General features: G+C 39.6%; 1 protein-coding gene across 1 annotated transcript in view; it reads right to left on the bottom strand.

Annotated features, from left to right (window-relative positions):
• Positions 1-19,249, bottom strand: part of LOC122789860 (phosphatidylinositol 3,4,5-trisphosphate 5-phosphatase 2A-like) — a 1,099,782-nt gene that overhangs the window by 536,963 nt on the left and 543,570 nt on the right. The window contains exon 10 of the mRNA XM_044057294.1: positions 8,232-8,338. Coding sequence (XP_043913229.1) covers positions 8,232-8,338 — 107 coding nt within the window. The remainder of the gene's footprint in view (positions 1-8,231; positions 8,339-19,249) is intronic.

Below are 19,249 nucleotides of genomic sequence, written 5' to 3'. Positions count from 1 at the left end.
CAGAGTGAAGAACATAGATACAGAAATGGACAGAGAAGACTCAACAACAACTCATGAGACACAAATGTGCCTGGTACTAACATAACCAATGCTGACACCACCAACTTTGCTGTCATCATCAACAGAGAAACTGAAAAAGTAGAAGGCTCTGGTCTCCAAGATGAGATCACATTTGATGTCGATGCTTCTTTTTTAATGTCCACAATGGCACATTAACAAGATTGGAGAGGAAATAAAAGCAGGTGAGGACGCAGCAGGACTAGAGGACAAAAGGGTCCCAATCTGCACTAGCAATAGGGATGGTGGAGAGGGACAAGATCCATCTTCTGCTGCAACTTCATAAAACTCCTCAACATCTTGTCATATTCCAAATTGATAAGAAAGACTGACTACAAAATCAAAGCAAAGACATAATAGATGATGTCCTAATTCATACATATCTCCTGAGTTCACCTTCCTAAAAGAAAATACCCTGTTTTGCCTAGTAAGACTGGGTATAGGATCGTTAACCACTAATGTAGGAGGTTTTCATGTACCTGATGGTAATACAGCATTAAAAGACAGGACTCTTCTAACCTAAGTTTCTTTGCTAGAGCTGGGGAGAATCATTGTAAGATGTACTTTCTTTTCCCTTCTCTGTCTGCACATTTAGGTCTATGTGAGTCCAAAGATCCTGTCTCACACATAGGTGCTGAAGAGGTTGACCCTTGATAGCAACAGTGGAGGAAGCCCCTTTCAGTGTAGAACTTTTAAAAGCCAACGTCTCTTTCATAATCATTTTTTTTCCTTCTCACGCATAACTTCTTGAGTCAAATGCTTCACATATCCCATACTTAAGATGTTGCACCCCAAAACAGAATACAGGCTCCACGTGTGTGTGTGTGTGTGTGTGTGTGTGTGTGTGTGTGTGTGTGTGTGTGTGTGTGTGTGTGTGTGTGTGTGTGTGTGTGTGTGTGTGTGTGTGTGTGTGTGTGTGTGTGTGTGTGTGTGTGTGTGTGTGTGTGTGTGCAGATGGATAAAGGCCCGATCATGACTCAGGCAGTTGGAGTTTATATGGCATTTTGGACAAGCATTTGGAGCTTATGTGCAGGAGTAAAGGAGCAAAGTGGCTTTGTGGGTTGCCTTTCTTCAGGAGGAAGGTGCGCATGTCTTGGCACTCAGTCCTATTGCAGAATCCCTAGTGGAGACCATGGATCCCAAAGAGCTCTGGGCTCAAGAGGAAAGGGCAGTCTTGATAGGATATATTACTCAGTAGAATGACACAGACTCACCACTGCACTCTAGACACTGGAGTGGATGTACAACACTGAATTAAATGAACAAACTTCCCAAAACCAAATTCAAAGAAAGACAACACCAAGTCACAATAAATTATGTTAGCGTTTTCGTTTACTCAAAATAAGCAAACTTCATCAGACAATAAAAAGTAAACCAAACAACTAAATTGTCGGTCTTTTCTTGTTCTTTGTTTCTGGAACTGGAATGAAATCTTGTTATGTATAGATGGCCAGTTAGGTATATAATGAACTTATGAATGTTTTTGTTTATAAGTTTAACTAATTTAGTGACGTGATCTTTGTATGTTTACACATTTTTTATACATATACATTTATCTGTATTATGTTGCTTATATCTAAATGTGTATGTTAGGAATTGTTTAATATGATGGAGGCAGGGTTTGTAAATTTGTTAATTAGTATGATGATGTCATGTAATTTAGGATATTTAAGAATCTCTTTGGTTTGCTTTTTATTGTCTGATGAAGTTTGTTTATTTTGAGTAAACAAAAGCGCTAACATAATGTATTGTGACTTGGTGTGGTCTTTCTTCGAATTTGGTACTGGAGTGGGTGTATGCATGAGCAGAGGGGCTAGGGGCTTAAGGGTACAACCCGTCTGGTCTAAGATGGGTCACTGCTCTGCTCTGCTCTCTGCCCTTACATAAGGAGGAATAACTGGGCCAAGATCTTATTTCGAGGGGGAACAAATGGGCTGTATATGGTGTAGCACAGACAGGGGAAGCATGATGATGAATAAGGCAGTGAGTAAAAAGAAAAAAAAAAAGAAATGAAGTGTATCAGCCCTGGGGAGGAGTATTATGTCTATGTTTAGAACACTTCTTGAAACCTTTTTCCAACCATAATAAGTTACCAAGGCCACATCCCGAATCACTAAGTCAGATTACCCCAGATGCAAGTAGGAAAACGCACAGCAGTGCCACCATTTTGCAAGAAGCATAGCATGCAGTCTCAATTAGCAAAAAGAAGCAAAAAAGACATTGGGAGATAGATGGACAGACACACAGATGTATAAATGGACAGAGAAGTATATAAAAAAACAAATGAGACAAAAGGTACAAAAGTGCTGTGCAACAGTAAGGGATACTAACTGAAGCATGGAGAAGATACTAAGGCACAGGCAGAGAGAACAACGGCAGCAACAAAGAAAAATAGAAGGATCAGTCTGACTCTGGAATGGTAGAAAATGATTGGAATATATCAATCACACAGTAAAAAGCATCAAAAGATGAAGATACGTTTTTATTTTAATCTCATGAACCTGCAATCAGCCTGAGGCCATTTCTTTAGCTATGTGTTCGAGTGACAAGAGAAGTCAGGTCTGGACGTCAGAGCGAAGAGCATTACGGGTTCAAGATTAGCCCTCTTCTCCAATGGTTAACTACATAAACCGTTTTGCAGAAGTCAAGCATATTAAATGTTCAATGCACAGAGTCTCCTTGTTTCCATTCTTATGGTAAACATTGTAGTGGTGAAGTGAAGCATTAAAGAACTTTAAGACAAACTGTACTGTGGTAGTAAATGTTCAACAATAACAGAGCCTTTTTGTGAGCTGGTACATGTATTTGAAATCCAGATTTTTATTAACGACAAGTGCAATGTTTTATTGTAAAAAAGAAAATATGGAACTTGTGCATGAAGCATGCAAAAATAAGAGAAGTCAAGCATAATACTACAGTCTTTTGCTGTGCATGGGGCTGAAAAGTGAGGTTTATATATTGCAGACCTCACTAAAAATGTATATGCAGTGGTTTTATACTGAGTCATTTCAGTTGTCACATCAGCTCAAAATAGCATAGCTTTTCTCACATTTTACACAGTAGCAGGTGTGCTTTGTTGCAAAATCTGTTTATAATCTGATGATACAGCCTGATTTGTTTTCACAATATAATGCAGATGCAAGTCCTACACTTCATATGATCATGCTTTGTGTTATTTATTTAGTTATTCCTTCATCCCTGTATGTTTTACATCCAATATTTAATGTTGTAATCTTGATTTAAACTGAAGGTAATTCAATCTTCTTTGCTTTTAACTGTGATTTTGTCTTAGGAGTGGGTTTATGCATTTACTTCAGTACTTCCTTCAAATAAAGCAAGGCATGGAATAAATTGAAGGGTTATTTTTTCTTACTTTTGCTTAGTGAAATGTATATAGCAGACTTGAGAAACAATGTACTAACATTCAAATTAAAAAAAAACACTTTCTCTGCTGCACATTACTAATAATGTATCTCTTTCTTTCACCTTCAGCTTTATCCTAGCATATCTTTGTGGTCACAAGTGGACGTCAGTTATCATTATTAATAGACACTTGTTTTATATTGTACAGAAAAGATGGTTTCTTACTGGAAAAAAAATAGAATGCTGTCATACATTTGTATATAACAAATACTACATTAAAATTGTACTGTCATATTAACCATCCTTTAGCTCTGTACAGATAATGCTATTAACCAAACACACATACTTACTACATGTATTCCAAGCTATCATACACACCAGAAACACAAATGCATTCATTACAACTTGATTGCCACAATATTACAATTTGCCCTAAATATGCCAACTGATATCTATTATTCAAATACTCCAAAGCAAGTACTTTTGGATAGCAAAACTATTTGAAGCTTCTGTGTGCCATTTTCTAATGTTCCTTGTTTATGCAGTGCTGGTTTGCTCAACTGCCTATTTGTACAGTGAGCTTGTATTACAATTGAAACCTTCTTCTGATTAAATATAGAAAAGTTCTTATCACAATGAATGTTATTTGACACATTTAGCAAAAAAGCATCTGAAGAAATATTTATAATAAACTGCCTTAACAGTATTTCGTACAGTTGTGTAAGCTGCACTTATCCATAACAGTAAATGTTCAAATGCCTTATTGCTGCAGTAGCCTATAGGCTATATGGAAGCCTGCCAGCTTCAAAAAGCTCTGTCACTCCCCAACTCCTTCACTTTGACTGCTGATAGTCTAATCATGTGAAAAGAAATAGACTGTCGGAGCGAAGCTTTCTTCAGGACTTTCTTGTCCGTACAATGAGAGAAGGGACTTATATTCTGAAATGACCAGCCAATATTAATAATAGAAGTTATAAAGTAGAAAGCAAACACAATCCTACTTTATTTCCCAATTACAATTATATATAAGGGACATGGCATGGAGGATGGATGCAGCTACTGCAGCTGTGAGGAATTCAAACATTTATTGTTATCGGCAAGTGCAACTTGCAGCACAGTACTACATTCAGCATTCCAACTTCTGTAATAGCCCTTTGGTTTTATGGGTTGAATACCAAAGCCTATCTATCTTGGGATGAGGACTGACATGAATCCAGGAGCCTCTGGAGAATGGTCCTAGCAAAGTTTGACCTGTACCTAGCAAAGGCAACTCTCCTAAACAGTGTGCCACTTAACCAAAGCCCCTAAGGTAAAACAGCATGCCCAACACTCTAGTCATAGGTGACTCGATAGTGAGGCACATTGATGTCCCACTCACTAGGCTGAATAAGGAGAATGTAACAGTCAGCTGCCTGTCAGGTGCCAGGATCCACCACATAATGCACGCACTCAGGTCCCTCAACACCAGGTATAAATATGACTCAGTCATTGTACGTGTGGGTGTGAATTACCTAAGATGTACCTCCCTGGACTACATGAAAAGAGATATGGAGGAGCTCTCGGATTATGTAGCCCAGGTGGGTATGACCCTAGCTCTGAGAAGCATCCTACCATCACTCAGAATGATACCACAGCACAAGCAGAAAATGATTGATTTTAACAATTGGCTAAGTTTCTGGTGTCACTTTAAGGGGATCCAGTACCTGTCTGCCTGGGGTGACATGATTGACAGACCTCGATGCTTTGCCAGAGATGGCCTGTATCTGTCACCCCTGGGCTTCCGAATATTGGCTGAGGCTCTTGCAACCCCTATATTGCCTTTTTTAGGCAATGTTCCAAAGACCAAATTACCACTGTAATAGCTACAAACAAATGAAATCTGAGTGTCATGCTGGTCAATACTAGAAGTCTAAATCTCAAAATGTACTCGCTCGAAGCACTCCTTAAAATGGAGAACATTGACATTTGTGCTGTAACAGAGACCTGGTTCAAGGCAGCAAAAAGCACCCCTACACTATCAAGCTATAACTCTTTCCACACTTTTCAGCCCCAGAACTTTGAACGAAGCTCCAAAAGTGGTGGTGTTTCTATACTCATAAAGGATGCACACACCTTCAGACTGGTAGCCCAACATAATGCATCAGAGATACTTCAGGTGCAGCTAACACTGGGTAAAACAGCGATTCAGATCATAGCCTGCTATAGGTCTCCAATCATGTTCCAAGACTTACACTCCACATTCCTAAGCATCCTGGAGAATATTAGGGTCCAACCTAACACTCTCATACTAGGTGACTTCAACTACTCCTCCATTAACTGGGAAAACTACTCATGTACCAATACATTTGCCCAATGTTTCCTGGAGTTCATTAATTCCAATGCCGTGGACCAGCTCGTTCTTACCCCCACTAGAGGTAGCAACATCCTTGACCTGGTCATTACTAACATGGGCAATAGTTGCTCTACGCCAATAGTCAGCTTCTCCCTGGTTAGATCCAAACACAAATTAATCACCTTAGAAATCCACATCCCTCCCACCCCCCCAGCCTGCAAAGATAACCACCATGAAAAACTTCTCCAAAGTTAACTTTGGGCTCCTAAAAACAGAGGTGGCTAACTTCACGGCATCCATGCAAATGGAGAATAGTTGCATGACAGCCGAATCATACACCAATGCACTGTACGAACATGTACACAAATGCATGGATCTCACCATACCCAATAGAACCAAGATGCTCTCCTCCAGAAAGAAGAAGCCAATCTGGTGGTTGCCTGCTATAAACAAACTCTATAACAAAAAGGTAGAAACTGATGCAGAATAAGGTGAAGTCCCAAGACTGGAAACACTCTCTTATCAGCCTCAACAAAAAGTTGAGATCCCTCATTAAATCCTCTAAAGCTAGCTATGAAAACAGAATTCCAGCAGACAGTAAAGATGACCACAAGGCCTTCTATAGTTATGTAAAGAATCTCCACAGAAATACCCAGATTTGCGCTGAGCTACTGCACAATGGTACCTCCTATACCGAGCCAACAGATTTTGCCAATATACTGGCCGACAGACTCAGTGCCAACTTTACTCCCCAAAGGACCAATCACAATACCAGTAGATTGCCAGGCACCCAGTATTACTTCTGCACAGGTTAAAACAGCACTGTCCAAGGCCAAGAATACAGCTTCTATGGGACCTGACAACATCCCTGGCTGTGTTCTACATGAACTACAGAGAAAACTGGCACCTCACCTGTGTGCCCTGTTCAATCACAGCTCTCCTCAAGCTTTGTCCCTACCGAATGGTGCACTGCTACAGTCATCCCTCTCTAAAAAGGTGGAACGACTACAGACCCTGGGAACTATCACCCCATTAGCCTGACGAGTCTAATATGCAAAGCTATGGAATGCATCATCATGGACCTAATAAACAAGGATATAGGGAATCTCCAAACTCTGGATCCCACATAGTTTGGTTTTATGAAGGGTAGATCATGCCTGCTCAACTTGGTCGACTTCTTTGAGTCAGTCACCAGAGCTGTGGATGGAGGCAAGGTGGTTCATACAGCCTACTTTGATCTGGCCAAGGCCTTTGATACCACTCCCCACTCAGGAATCATAGAAAAACTCACTAAGCTAGGAATCAATCCCTATATCACTAGGTGGGTTGCAAACTGGCTCACAGATAGAACCCACAGTATGAAAGTAGCTGACTCCAAGTCAGACTGCCGACTAGTCACAAGTGGAGTCCCACAGGGTTTGGTCCTGGGTCCTCTCCTGTTTGGTATTTACTTCTCTGAAGTCCAGGCCAACATGAAGGGATTCTGGCTGACAAAGTTCACAGACGATTGCAAGTTGGGAGCTATTATTAACTCCCCAAGTGATGTTGACATCCTACAGAATGGCCTCACTGAGACCAACGACTGGTGTCACAACCATGGCCATAAGCTCAATGCCAAAAAAATGTGTTGTTATCCCCTTTGGGAAAAACCTGGTTCCCATGAATTACCACATTGATGCTAGTCCACTGAACACAGAAGGTGTTATAAGAGCTCTGGGAACACAGGTTGACAGCAACCCCTCTTTTGATCATCACATTTCCACTGTGGTCAGAAAGTCCTTCTATGTGGCACAACTCATTACTAATGGTTTTGCATCCAGGAAGAAAGAGGTATATATATTTTCACACACACACACACACACACACACACACACACACACACACACACACACACACACACACACACACACACACAGTCCTCTGTTGCTCAGAAGCATTTCTATTGCTTTCTACTGTGAGATCCTTTCAGTCTGCATGACAATAATTTGTTTAATTTTAATTGTAGTTCATATGCCTGCTATTGGCTGTAATATTTTTAAATGTTGTGATATAACTGATGGTATTGCATGAAGAATGAAAAGGCAGTGCATCAGAAAGAAAATGGAGCTAGGATGCTGCAGAAAATGTTATATTAAGCAATCACAGTAAATGAAAGGTAGCTCTCTGATTTTCTGTAAATTATGTACAATATATTGTTTTTTTATACAGAACTGCAGATCTGTATCCCTGAAAGTATCTGCTACAATACAGTTGAGACCTTTACACTTTTACATTCCTCACAAATAGTTATATTTATTATTCATGGATGCATACAATGATTACATGCATTCCTTCAACAGCCTTAATTCTGGACTTGGAAAACTGTCTATGATATTATACCATCTCCCTGCCTCCTCACATCATTTGTCCATCTACGTATGTGCACCATTCAATGAAGGTGACAATGTATCTACATAATGTTCATTGAGATACCCCTTACCCTTGCATCTTCAAAGATCAGCTCCTTCTGTTGATTTTTCTGGGCATCTCTGTCAATAATTAGCTTCAGTTTGTTCTGAATACCTTGGTACTTTACCAGCTGTCGGACTAAAGGACAGAGCATGAAGAATAAACATACATGGATGTATATTCAATGACAAACACAAATAACAATAATAAAAAAGGATACAATATTTTAAATCTAATCTAAAAATATAACTGTCCAAACTGCAGGTAGCATCCAAGGAACCACCAAAGCAGCACGTTGATACGTATAAACAGATGAAAATAGCGTCTTTTAAACTTTAAACTATAAAATGAAAAGCAACTTATAAACGATCAAACTTTTATTGAAAGACAGTAAGCGCTTTCACCTCTAGGGCTTCTTCAGACTTGTAAAAGCAATTACTGGACCATTTAAATAACCTAAGCTGATTTAAAATTAATGACATCACTTCCTAATAATTGATAATGAATAATTTATTGGTTTATATGATTTTATAATATATTTGATTGTATGTTTTAATCACAAGGAAATATTGTGAAGGAATTTTTAAGCGCTTTGAAATGAGAAATCTATTACATTCCTATATACTAAATTGTATACTTTGTATCTAAGGAAGTGATGTCATTAATTTTAAATCAGCTACTGCCATCCTGTTAATGTAAAATATTGTAGCATAATTAACCATTCCCAGCTTTACTGTTTTTAGTTCTATTACGACATCCAGTAGAATAAGCACTTAGTGGAAAGTGCAAGTAACAACAAAAGTTATCAACTCAGAATGCAAATGACAAACAGAATACCCTTTATTTGATATACACTAAACTTGAATATGGAATCATAGGATCGTAGGAGGTTACTAGGCTAATGGGCTTGGGGCCCTTTCAAGTCTAGCCAAGAGTTTATCCCCAAAAAAGAAACCTCAGTCAGCATCTGTTGCCCCTGTCAGTGAGGGACACAGGTAGAACCCCTGGGACAAATTTGTGGTTTCCCATCCACTCATCAAGGTTTTGCTTGAAGAGGGTCAGTGAGGTACTCTGTTTGATATGAATGGGAAGTCTATTCCAGAGACAGGGGAGCCTCTGGGAGACAAACCTGTCTCTCCAGCAGGTTTTGTTGAGGTCACATATTGGATTTATGCCTAGTGAGTGGGTAATGTGCGTGGAGTTAGACTTACAGATATGGAGCATCTCTAGTAGGCCAGGGTACGATACTGTCTTGTAGGCGAGACACAGATCACCTCTGAGCAATCTGTATGATACCAAGTAGCGTGAGTAGTGATTTGAACCTCTCTGCATAGGACAGGTGTTGGAGGCCATGGATTCTCACTGTGAGATATTTCTGTGGCCTTTTCAGTTGGTGCAGGTTTTTGGAGAGGTACATACCAAACAGGCCATTATACTCAATTATAGGCCTAATGAGGGAAGAGTACAGAGAGGTAATAACCTCCTTTTATCTGGAAGCAATCCCTTTACTTGTGAGATGAACCAAGTAAAAGACTTTTCTAACCACTGTCGCCACATGATGATCGAATTTGAGATTGTTGTCAATCTGAGTACCCAGGTCTCTCACCACAGGTTGTGTGCTTATGGGGTTGCCTTTCATGTGGTAATCAGTAGGGCCATGTTTTTGCCAAATGGTATGATGATACATTTTTTGCATTTAACTTAAGGCCATGACTTTGGCACCAGTTATTTGTAGCTGTGAGACCCTCTTGCAGTATGTTAACATCATCTGGGGAGTCACTGACAGCATCCAACTTACAGTCATCCACAAAAATGGTCAGCCACAGGCTCTTTGTCTTTGTCTGGAGCTCTGAGAAGTAGATCCCAAACAGTAGGGGTCCCAGGACAGATCCCCGAGGAACACCACTAGTGACAGGTCTGCTTTCGGAGTAGCCGCTGCCTATTTTTTTTCCCAAAAATCTTTATTACATTTATACATATGACAAAGGCAATCTTACATTTATATAAATAAAAACATACAAAATGATATCACTTTAGTTGCAAACCATTTACATCACAGACACCACTGAAACAACTGTAGCTGTAAACATTATACATCACTTATAAACCATCCAGTCATTGTCAGTTAAGCATTATATGGCTCATTCAAATCCTGCCTCTTAAACTTCGCTCCTGCTCTGCATATATTGTTCCCACAATTCACATTTTTTCCTATGTAGTTTGCTCCTTCCCTTTTCTAAAGATCCCAGTTCCAGTTGTTTTATCTCTGTTATTATATTCACTACTTCTAATAAAGTTGGTCTAAACTTTGATTTCCATTTTCTAGTGATTGCTTTTTTGGCAGCCACCATAATTAGACTCAGCAAGGCTTTACTATGTCTAAGCAATTCTGATTCTGTAGCATAACTCAAAAAAAATATCTCCCCATTCAGTCCACCCTGCTCACTCAGCATCTCTGACAGAGCAGTCTGCAGGGAGTCCCAAAAGTCTGCCAATTCATTACACTCCTAAAAAATATGCTCCCAGCTACCTCTTTCTTGCCCATCACACGTCCAATATTTGCTATCCACCTAAGGAAAAATTCTTTGGAATCTTTTTGGGGTATAAAAATACCTATGTAAACACTCCCAGGCAAAGATCCTAAATCTTCTAGACTCTGTTGCATATTTATGAGATATACATATATCCTCCCATTGTCTCTTTGTCAATAGCTTATCCAATCTCTCGTCCCAATCCTTTCTCAGCTCCTCTGATTGATTCTTATAATTATCATGCAATATTTTATATGCTTTACTAATTATTCCTTTTTTTAATGGCAGCGTCTGTTCTACATTCTATTAAAAACTCTACCAGTGCTGGTCTTTCATTTGGGAGCCCCCTATTTCTTTCTCTTTGTCTGTATTCTGATACCAATCCTTGATATGGAAGGCAATCTTTAAGTTGCAGTCCAAATAAATTCTTGGTCTCTTCCCATTATATTACATTTCCCTTTCTAGTTATTTGCTCCCAATACCTTGGTTCCTTTGCTAGTTTTCTCCAATAAATTCCAGCCCCCCTTGCCTATTATCTGTATCCCTAACCACAGTCATCCCTATCAGCAAAATCTCTTTTCTCCATTCTCATGCCAGTTTAGTTCTTAGAATACTCCCTGCTACTTTATGAATATAATACTCTGTATGATTTTGGTTGTTCTCCTTAAGAGTCTGCATCCAAAATCCAAATATCTCCTTATTTCTTGAGCTTCCCCATGTGTTAACATCATTCCTTTCCACTTTGAATTATAGTTTTCTGCTTGTGCTATGTATAAGAACCTTAACTTTGTTGCTCTAAAATACCCCCTCAAATTAGGTAATCTTAGTCCACCTTGTTCTATTGGTAGAATATCCCACTTGACCCTTGTTGTCTTCTAATCTTTTTAAATTGCTATCCACAATTTCTCCTCTGGTTGATAAAAGTATGCCTGACCTGTGTATAAGAATAAATGGACTAAAAACATTTTAATGACTTGTATCTTAGTATCCATATCCATATAACAAAACTTCCGGTTCCTCAGTTTTTGTATTACCTTCTGTTTAGTCTCTTCCCACATATTCTTAGCTGCCACCACAGAGTCATTTCCAGTCCATACTCCTAAATACTTCATTTTATCATGTCCCGTAAAATATGGATATTGTTGGACCAATTCATGTGTGGGTAAAACATTTACTGCTATTTCCTTTGTTTTAGCTTCATTGATTTTGTATCCCAAGAAGATTTGAAACTATCTTAAAATGTTCCACAACACTGTAACGTCCCTTTTTTTGTTTTGTCATGTAAAAAATAATATCATCTGCAAATAGCACCAGCATTTCCTGACTACCATACCAATTATATCCTTGAATTTCTGAGTCCCTTATTTTCTTTTCCAGTGGTTCTAAATATAATACAAACAACAAAGGGAAAAGTGGACAACCTTGCCTGGTTCCTCTATTCAAGCAGAAATTATTGGAGAGGACCCCACCCACTTTAGTTCACTCCTCTTATCTCTTATATATTCTTCTAATCAAACTTATAATTGTATCAGCTTCCACTCCCTGCTTAAGAAGTCCCAGTCTACTCTGTCAAATGCTTTCTCTGCATCAAGACACACCAATAAAAGTGGTGCTTTCTTACATTCTGCTTCCCTCTAGATCATCAATGTTCTGTTAATATTGTCAGATGTTTGCCTCCCTTCGACAAAACCACACTTACGAGGTGGTGCCTATTTTGACCTTTTTTGTCCTATGGGTGAGCCAGTTGGCCATCCACCTGATAGGGATTTACACCAAGTTGTGGTAGCTTTTCGATGATGCCCAACTGGATGATTGTGTCAAAGGCCTTGGCCAAGTCAGGGTAAGCTGTATGTACTGACTTTCTCTCACCTAGGGTTTTGGTGACAGTCTCAAAGAAGTCAACGAGGTTCAATAGGCAAGATCCGCCCCTGACGAATCCAAATTGGGTTGAGTCAAGTGCTTGGAGATTTCCTATGTCCTTGTTTATGAGAGCAATAATAATACATTCCATGGTCTTAGAGATCAGAATTGTCAAGCTAATGAGCCGATAGTTTCCTGGGTCAGTATTGGCACCACCTTTGTGCAAGGGGATGACAAGGGCAATTCTCCACTCTGCTGGAATGAAGCCTGTAATTAGGCTGTGGTTGGATAGGGTGCACAATGGCAAAGCTAGTTCTTGCTGGAGATGATGCAGAATACAGCCTGGGATACTATCAGGTCCTATGGAAGCTGCGTTCTTTGCCTAGGATAGGGCCTTTAACACTTGATCTATGTAGATGTGAGGTGCGGGACAAGTATCAGGGATGTCGAATAGGCCTTTGGGGGTATAGCAGGGTGAAGTTTGTACTGAACCTATCAGCTAGCAGGTTGGCTAAGTCAACAGGATCAGTGTAATTGGTAACATTAAGTACTAATTCGGAACAAACCTGGCCTTTGCCATGGAGGTTCCTGACATAACTGAAGAAGGATTTGTGGTTTTGCTTTGTTTTTGAGGCTAGTTTCAACTCATAATTGACTTTGGAGTTTTAAATTAGTGATCTAATTTACTTGTTGAGACTGAGGAGGGAGTTTTTCCAATTTGGAATTTGTTGCTTTTTACCTTTGGACAACAGTTTCTTCCTTTTGTTTTAAAGCTTGTTGATAGAGGAAGTCCACCATACAGGTTTGTGCTTCCTTGAGGAGCAGGCTTTAGTACTGTTGGGTGTGACTGAGGCCATGCAGTTGTACAGGTGCTTGTATACTGCATTGGAGTACTGCTTAGCATAGTTGTCTGCATCTACTGAGGGTGGTGGTGGTGTGAAGCTACTTATACTTTCCCTTAGGAGGTTATAGTCATCTTTTGAGAAGTGTTTTAGCCTGGTTACAGCTGGGGGTGGGATAGAAACTTCAAATGAGATAGACTGATGATCTGATCTCACCAGGGATGAACATACAATGATAGTGGTGCAGTGGTCACCCATGTTGGTGAGAACCAAATTTAGAATATTTCCTCTTGTGAGGGATGAGACAAACTGGTCTACTGCATTAGAACTGATGAAGCCAAGGAATCATTGGGTGAGTGCATTAATGTAGGAACAGTTCACCCAGTCTATGGTGGGGTAGCTGAAGTCACCAAGGATCAGGGTGTTAAGGGGTACCTTGATGGAGTCAAGTAGGTCCAGGTAGTAGACGTGGGTGTCCTGAGTCATGGATGTGGGTCTATAGCTGGTTATAACTTGGCTGGGTGACTTGCCAACTGTCAGTTGCACCTGGAGTAATTCCAGAGCTTCATGCTGGCAAACTAGTCTGGAGGTGTGCCTGTCCTTAATGAAGATAGAGACTCCACCACCCTTAGTCTTTCCAACCTCGTTTTGGGGTTGGAAAGTGGGGAATGAGGTATAGCCTGGTAAGGCAGAGGTGCTCTCCCAAGCCCTGAACCAAGTTTCCGTGACCGCACAGACATCAGCATCCCCCACTGTGAGAAGAGCCTCCAGTAGGTGCATTTTCAGGTTACGACTCCTAGCATTAAGCAGCATGACCTTCAATTTGCTTTTTAACAGATCTTTTATGTTGGAAGATTTGTCTTTGGGACATAGCCTAAAAAAGGCACAATGGAGAAGGCAAGAGCCTTGGCCTAGATACAGAACCCCGGGGGTGAGAGGTGGAGTTCATCTCTGGCAAAGCATCAAGGCTTATCAACCATGTCATCCCAGGCAGACAAATAATGGATCCCTTTGGAAAGACACCAGAAACTAAGCCAAATGTTAAAGTCAATTTTTTTTTGTTGGCATTGTGGTATCATTCTTGATGAAGGTAGGATGCTGCTTAGGGCTAGGATCATACCTGCCTGGGACACATACTCTAAGAGTTCAATCATGTCTGTCTTCATATAGTCCAGGGAGGTATGTCTCAAGTCATTCACACCAACATGGACAATGACAGAGTCATACTTGTACCTGTTGTGGAGAGATTTAAGAGCGTGCGTGATGTGGCGGATTCTGGCACCCAACAGACAACTGAATGTGACCTTCTCCTTGTTGAGCCTGGTAAGGGGAAACCAATGTGTCTCACTATTGAGTCTCCAATAACTAGTATGTTTTGTTTATTGTTATGCCTAATGTGCTGTGTTTGTGAGACACTGTTGTGTTGCCTACTGTGTGTGATGTGATTGACGTTAGGTGTGGAATGTATGTGAATGTGTTTTGGGGGGGTCTATGTTGTTTAGGTAAGTTTTTTTGAGGCCCCCTGCATAGGTGGGTGTGTTGTGCTTGGCTCTGTGATGTGGGTGGTGTGGTGTTTGTGCTGGCAATCTCCTCTTTGTCAGGAGTACTGAATGTGGTGCAAGAGAGCATGGATTCCAGGTTACAGATGTAAATGCATTTCTCACAAGTAGAAGAATTATGTGCTAGGAGAAGAGGACTGTCCGTGAACATGAGGAAGTTGCTACACTGTTTCAGTATGCTCATGTTGACCAGGCTGGCAGGAGAAACTGGTGGGAATTGTCCAGGCATAGTGTTTTGAATACTTGGCAGACTTATGGAGGATTTGATAAGGGTTTTGCCACAAGAGTGTAGACCACAAAACCCATAAATATAAAATAACTGGCCTGAAGCACAAGTGCTAAAACCAAAACTAAGATGCTTAGAATAGCAAACAAATTTAATCAGGCTACTTACAAGCAGTAATAAATGTAGAATAAAAGCACTTGAACACTTAAGAGCACACAGAATAGAAATATAAGGTAATAAAGTAAGTAGAACACAGTTACAGTAAGAGCAACTGAATAAAGTATAAAACGTTTTTGTGTATGTTGTCAAATGGCGAGGGAAGAAACAAAACAAGATTAAGAGACTACAGAGATTGCCCTTACCAAATGTTCTCTGTGTACACAGCAGATAGAGCTAATGAGATGGCACTGGTAGGAGTGTCTGAAATCAAAGCAGCAAGGGGGTAGTCCTCCCCAAATGATCTCACTGTACACAGCAGATAGAGCTAATGAGATGGGGCTGGTAGAAGTGTCTGAAATCAAAGCAGCAAGGGGGTAGTCCTCCCCAAATAATCTCACTGTACACAGCAGATAGAGCTAATGAGATGGGACTGGTAGGAGTGTCTGAAATCAAAGCAGCAAGGAGGTAGTCCTCCCCAAATGTTCCCTCTGTACACAGCGGATAGAGCTAATGAGATGGGACTGGTAGGAGTGTCTGAAATCAAAGCAGCAAGGGGGTAGTCCTCCCCAAATGTTCCCTCTGTACACAACAGATAGAGCTAATGAGATGGGACTGGTAGGAGTGTCTGAAATCAAAGCAGCAAGGGGGTAGTCCTTCCCAAATGATCTCACTGTACTCAGTTGAGTGAGCAAATCAGATGGGTTTGGCAGGAGTGTCCAAACACAAATTTACAGCAGGGCTGGGCAATTCCAGAGCCACCAAGTTTAACACTACAACAACAGTAGGGAGGGACAGTGGGAAACAAATGCAGAGAGAGAGAGAGAGAGAGAGGCCACAGTATTCAATTAATATTCAATGAAACAAATAAATGCAGTGCAGTTTTGTTAACTATCATCGAAACAATGCAAGTGCAAAAAGTATACTTAATAGCAATTTCAAATTGCCTTTCTGATATCTGCTTATATTAGATAGAAAACTACATCCATGTGTAGTACAATGCCATTTGCCCAGCCTAACCACATTTGCTGAAATGAACTTACAAATGTAAACTGTAACAACCCACATTAAATTTGCTGCATATAACTCTAAACATGGTTTCAAGAGTTCCAAAGAGCAGTTTTGGTTATAAAGCATTAATATTTCACAGAAGAATCGGAAACCCAATTTCCTACACATTTTAGCACAATTCATTTTCAGTATAAAAGTATTCTAAAATTACTGTCAAAATTTACTTTGAGCAGATGTGTGTAAGAGTTGAATTTCAGAATTGTTCACAGCAGGAACTGAGCTGTTATAGTTATTTCTGTATATGTACAGGGTGGAGCTGGTAGGTCCAGTATATATCATATAAGGCATTGGGCAGACTGAAGATGTCTTCCTGAGACTGCCTCAGTGGTGCTCATTAAAGATGGTTACCTCCTCAGACTGTTCTGTTTACAGACAACTCAAATCTAATAAATTCTTCAACTAAGTCAGTTATTTTGATTCAGTTTTGAGGAAGTCAGTAAATAAGGATGTCATCTCCTAGACAGTGATATGAGAGATGGATTAAATGGTGAAATCAGAATATTACAATGGTAAAGCTGGTGGACTTGTCACAATGGATCTGCCATGACGTGTCATGCTCTGTTAGTAGACAACCAAAAAGAACATTGTAATCATATGTTATGGAAGTGGTCAGTAGTTTGGAGACCATACAAACTAAGCTGTCTGGTTTATCTGATGCATAATAAGTGGCTAAGGGTGGACAGGATTTATTTACGAAGTTGTGGATGTGCATAAACTTCTGGAAGCCATTGAACCAGCCAAATATCAAATGTGTGAGATCTGTGACCAGGCAGCTGAAATAGTAAAACAGCTGGAGCAGATGGAACATCACTTGATTAGAATGGAGGACAAAGCAAGAAAGTGGAATTTAATGTTGTATAGTACATTGGAAGGAGATGAAAAATGAATTTGACAAAATATTTTAAAAACAAAATAGCATAGTGGACTGGCTTTATAAAGATATGTGGGGAAAAAAACACAGATAAAATATCTGCCACTATCACAGTCTAAGTTAAGCATGGAAAACTATATCCAATTTTTATAGAATGTTTGACCTGCTATCAAAAATAAGATATATTCTAAAAATTATGCCTGTATTGTAGAAAGTTGTCTGTGGACATAACTACCCTCAGGTGGCATTGAAACATTTGTTATTTTTTGTGGATGTGATACACAAATATAAACAGAGGAGACTGAAATTTGTATTACTTACCATTCATAGCCATATGGAAGGTGTTTTGGATCACAAAGTCACAGACTTCTGAAAGTCTAAATGAAGCAATTAGAAAGTATTAGTACTGCGGTGGTGATGCTGCGGTAGCGTTGTCGCCTCACACTAAGACGTTGACCTGTTCGATTCTCAGCTAGAGCGTCTTCTGTGTGGAGACATGCATGAATGGGCGTACCTTCGTGGAAGGGTGTGCGTCAGGGCCGGCAACTCGGCATGTAAAAATCTACTGCCAATCATTAGCGGACCGGAGTTTCGCTGTGGCGACCGCTAACCGGGAAAAGCCGAAAGACACAACAACAACAAGTACTGGATGTAACATAATTACTCTGTGACCCAAGTAAAAAGGAGACTTGAAATGACAGCAGTAGGAGACAGAGATGTTGAAGGAGAGGAGAACCTGGATTCAGTTAAGAAGATACACTAATACGTAAGCACTACCCCAGGTGCAAGATGCCTGCATGGACTGGAAAATTCCAAGTGAAGTTATGAGTAGGGGTATGGTAAGGATTTACAGGCCCCCCAATGTTTATATTCATTTTAATGTTCTCATGTTTAGGCTTTTATAGCTTCTTGGAAATATTTGTTTGTAATTTTATACTGTTAATGTCATAATGTTTGGAAATGTTTCCATTTTATAACTTTAAACTGTAAGCTTTTCTCCTCAGGTCTCTGCTAAGAATGGACTTCTGCTCATTCAGATTATCCCAGTTAATAAATGAAATTAACTGTACATGAATAAGTGAGCATTTGCCCATACTATGTAAATAAATGTGTTTTTCCTTTGGTTAAAGTTTGAGGGAAAAGTTCACCTGGAACACCAGCTCATATATCTTTGACTGGTTAAATAAACATTGGCAGATACCAGGTATATGTTTCATTGGTATTAAAACATATATGTTGCAATTCAATGGTGTGTGTGTGTGTGTGTGTGTGTGTGTGTGTGTGTGTGTGTGTGTGTGTGTGTGTGTGTGTGTGTGTGTGTGTGTGTGTGTGTGTGTGTGTGTGTGTGTGTGCGCATGTGTGTGCATGCGTGCGTGTGTGCGTGTGTGTTTATGAATTTGTGCATGTACACACAAAGGAATATTGCCTAGGTATGAAGCACTGTTAACATTAGGAATAAACAAGTATTACAGTATAAATATAAAAGCAAGAAATATAAGAGAAAGACATTTTTATAGATTATAGTCAAATGTTAATGAATAAACAAGTATTACAGAATAAATATAAAAACTAGACACATAAGAGAAAGATATTTCTATAGATTATGTTCAAATGTTAGTGTTTTGGGTAGAGAATTTTCTTTGCATGAAGCATATAAAAAGCATTCCAATCAGACAATGAAGCATTTTTAGAAAGAGTGTTGAAGCAACTATGGGCACCAGTTGAAGGTCCATTATTTCCAAGAAATGCCTTATTTTTAGGTAATATTGCATTTAGAAATGACATCAGTGACAACTCAGCATTCATGAAACAGTCTGTACTATACTACAAAGTTTTTTCAACTTTTTTTTAAGTTTAAGAGAAAAAGCCATTCACACTTGTACTCATTTAACTGAGCCATAACAATAAGCAACAAAAGTAAAATAAGTATTAT

Source organism: Protopterus annectens, chromosome 15.part0 (genome assembly GCF_019279795.1).
Source record: "Protopterus annectens isolate FY-2018-M chromosome 15.part0, PAN1.0, whole genome shotgun sequence".
Classification (NCBI taxonomy): Eukaryota; Metazoa; Chordata; order Ceratodontiformes; family Protopteridae; genus Protopterus; species Protopterus annectens.
This window is presented reverse-complemented; position numbering and strand designations above follow the sequence as displayed.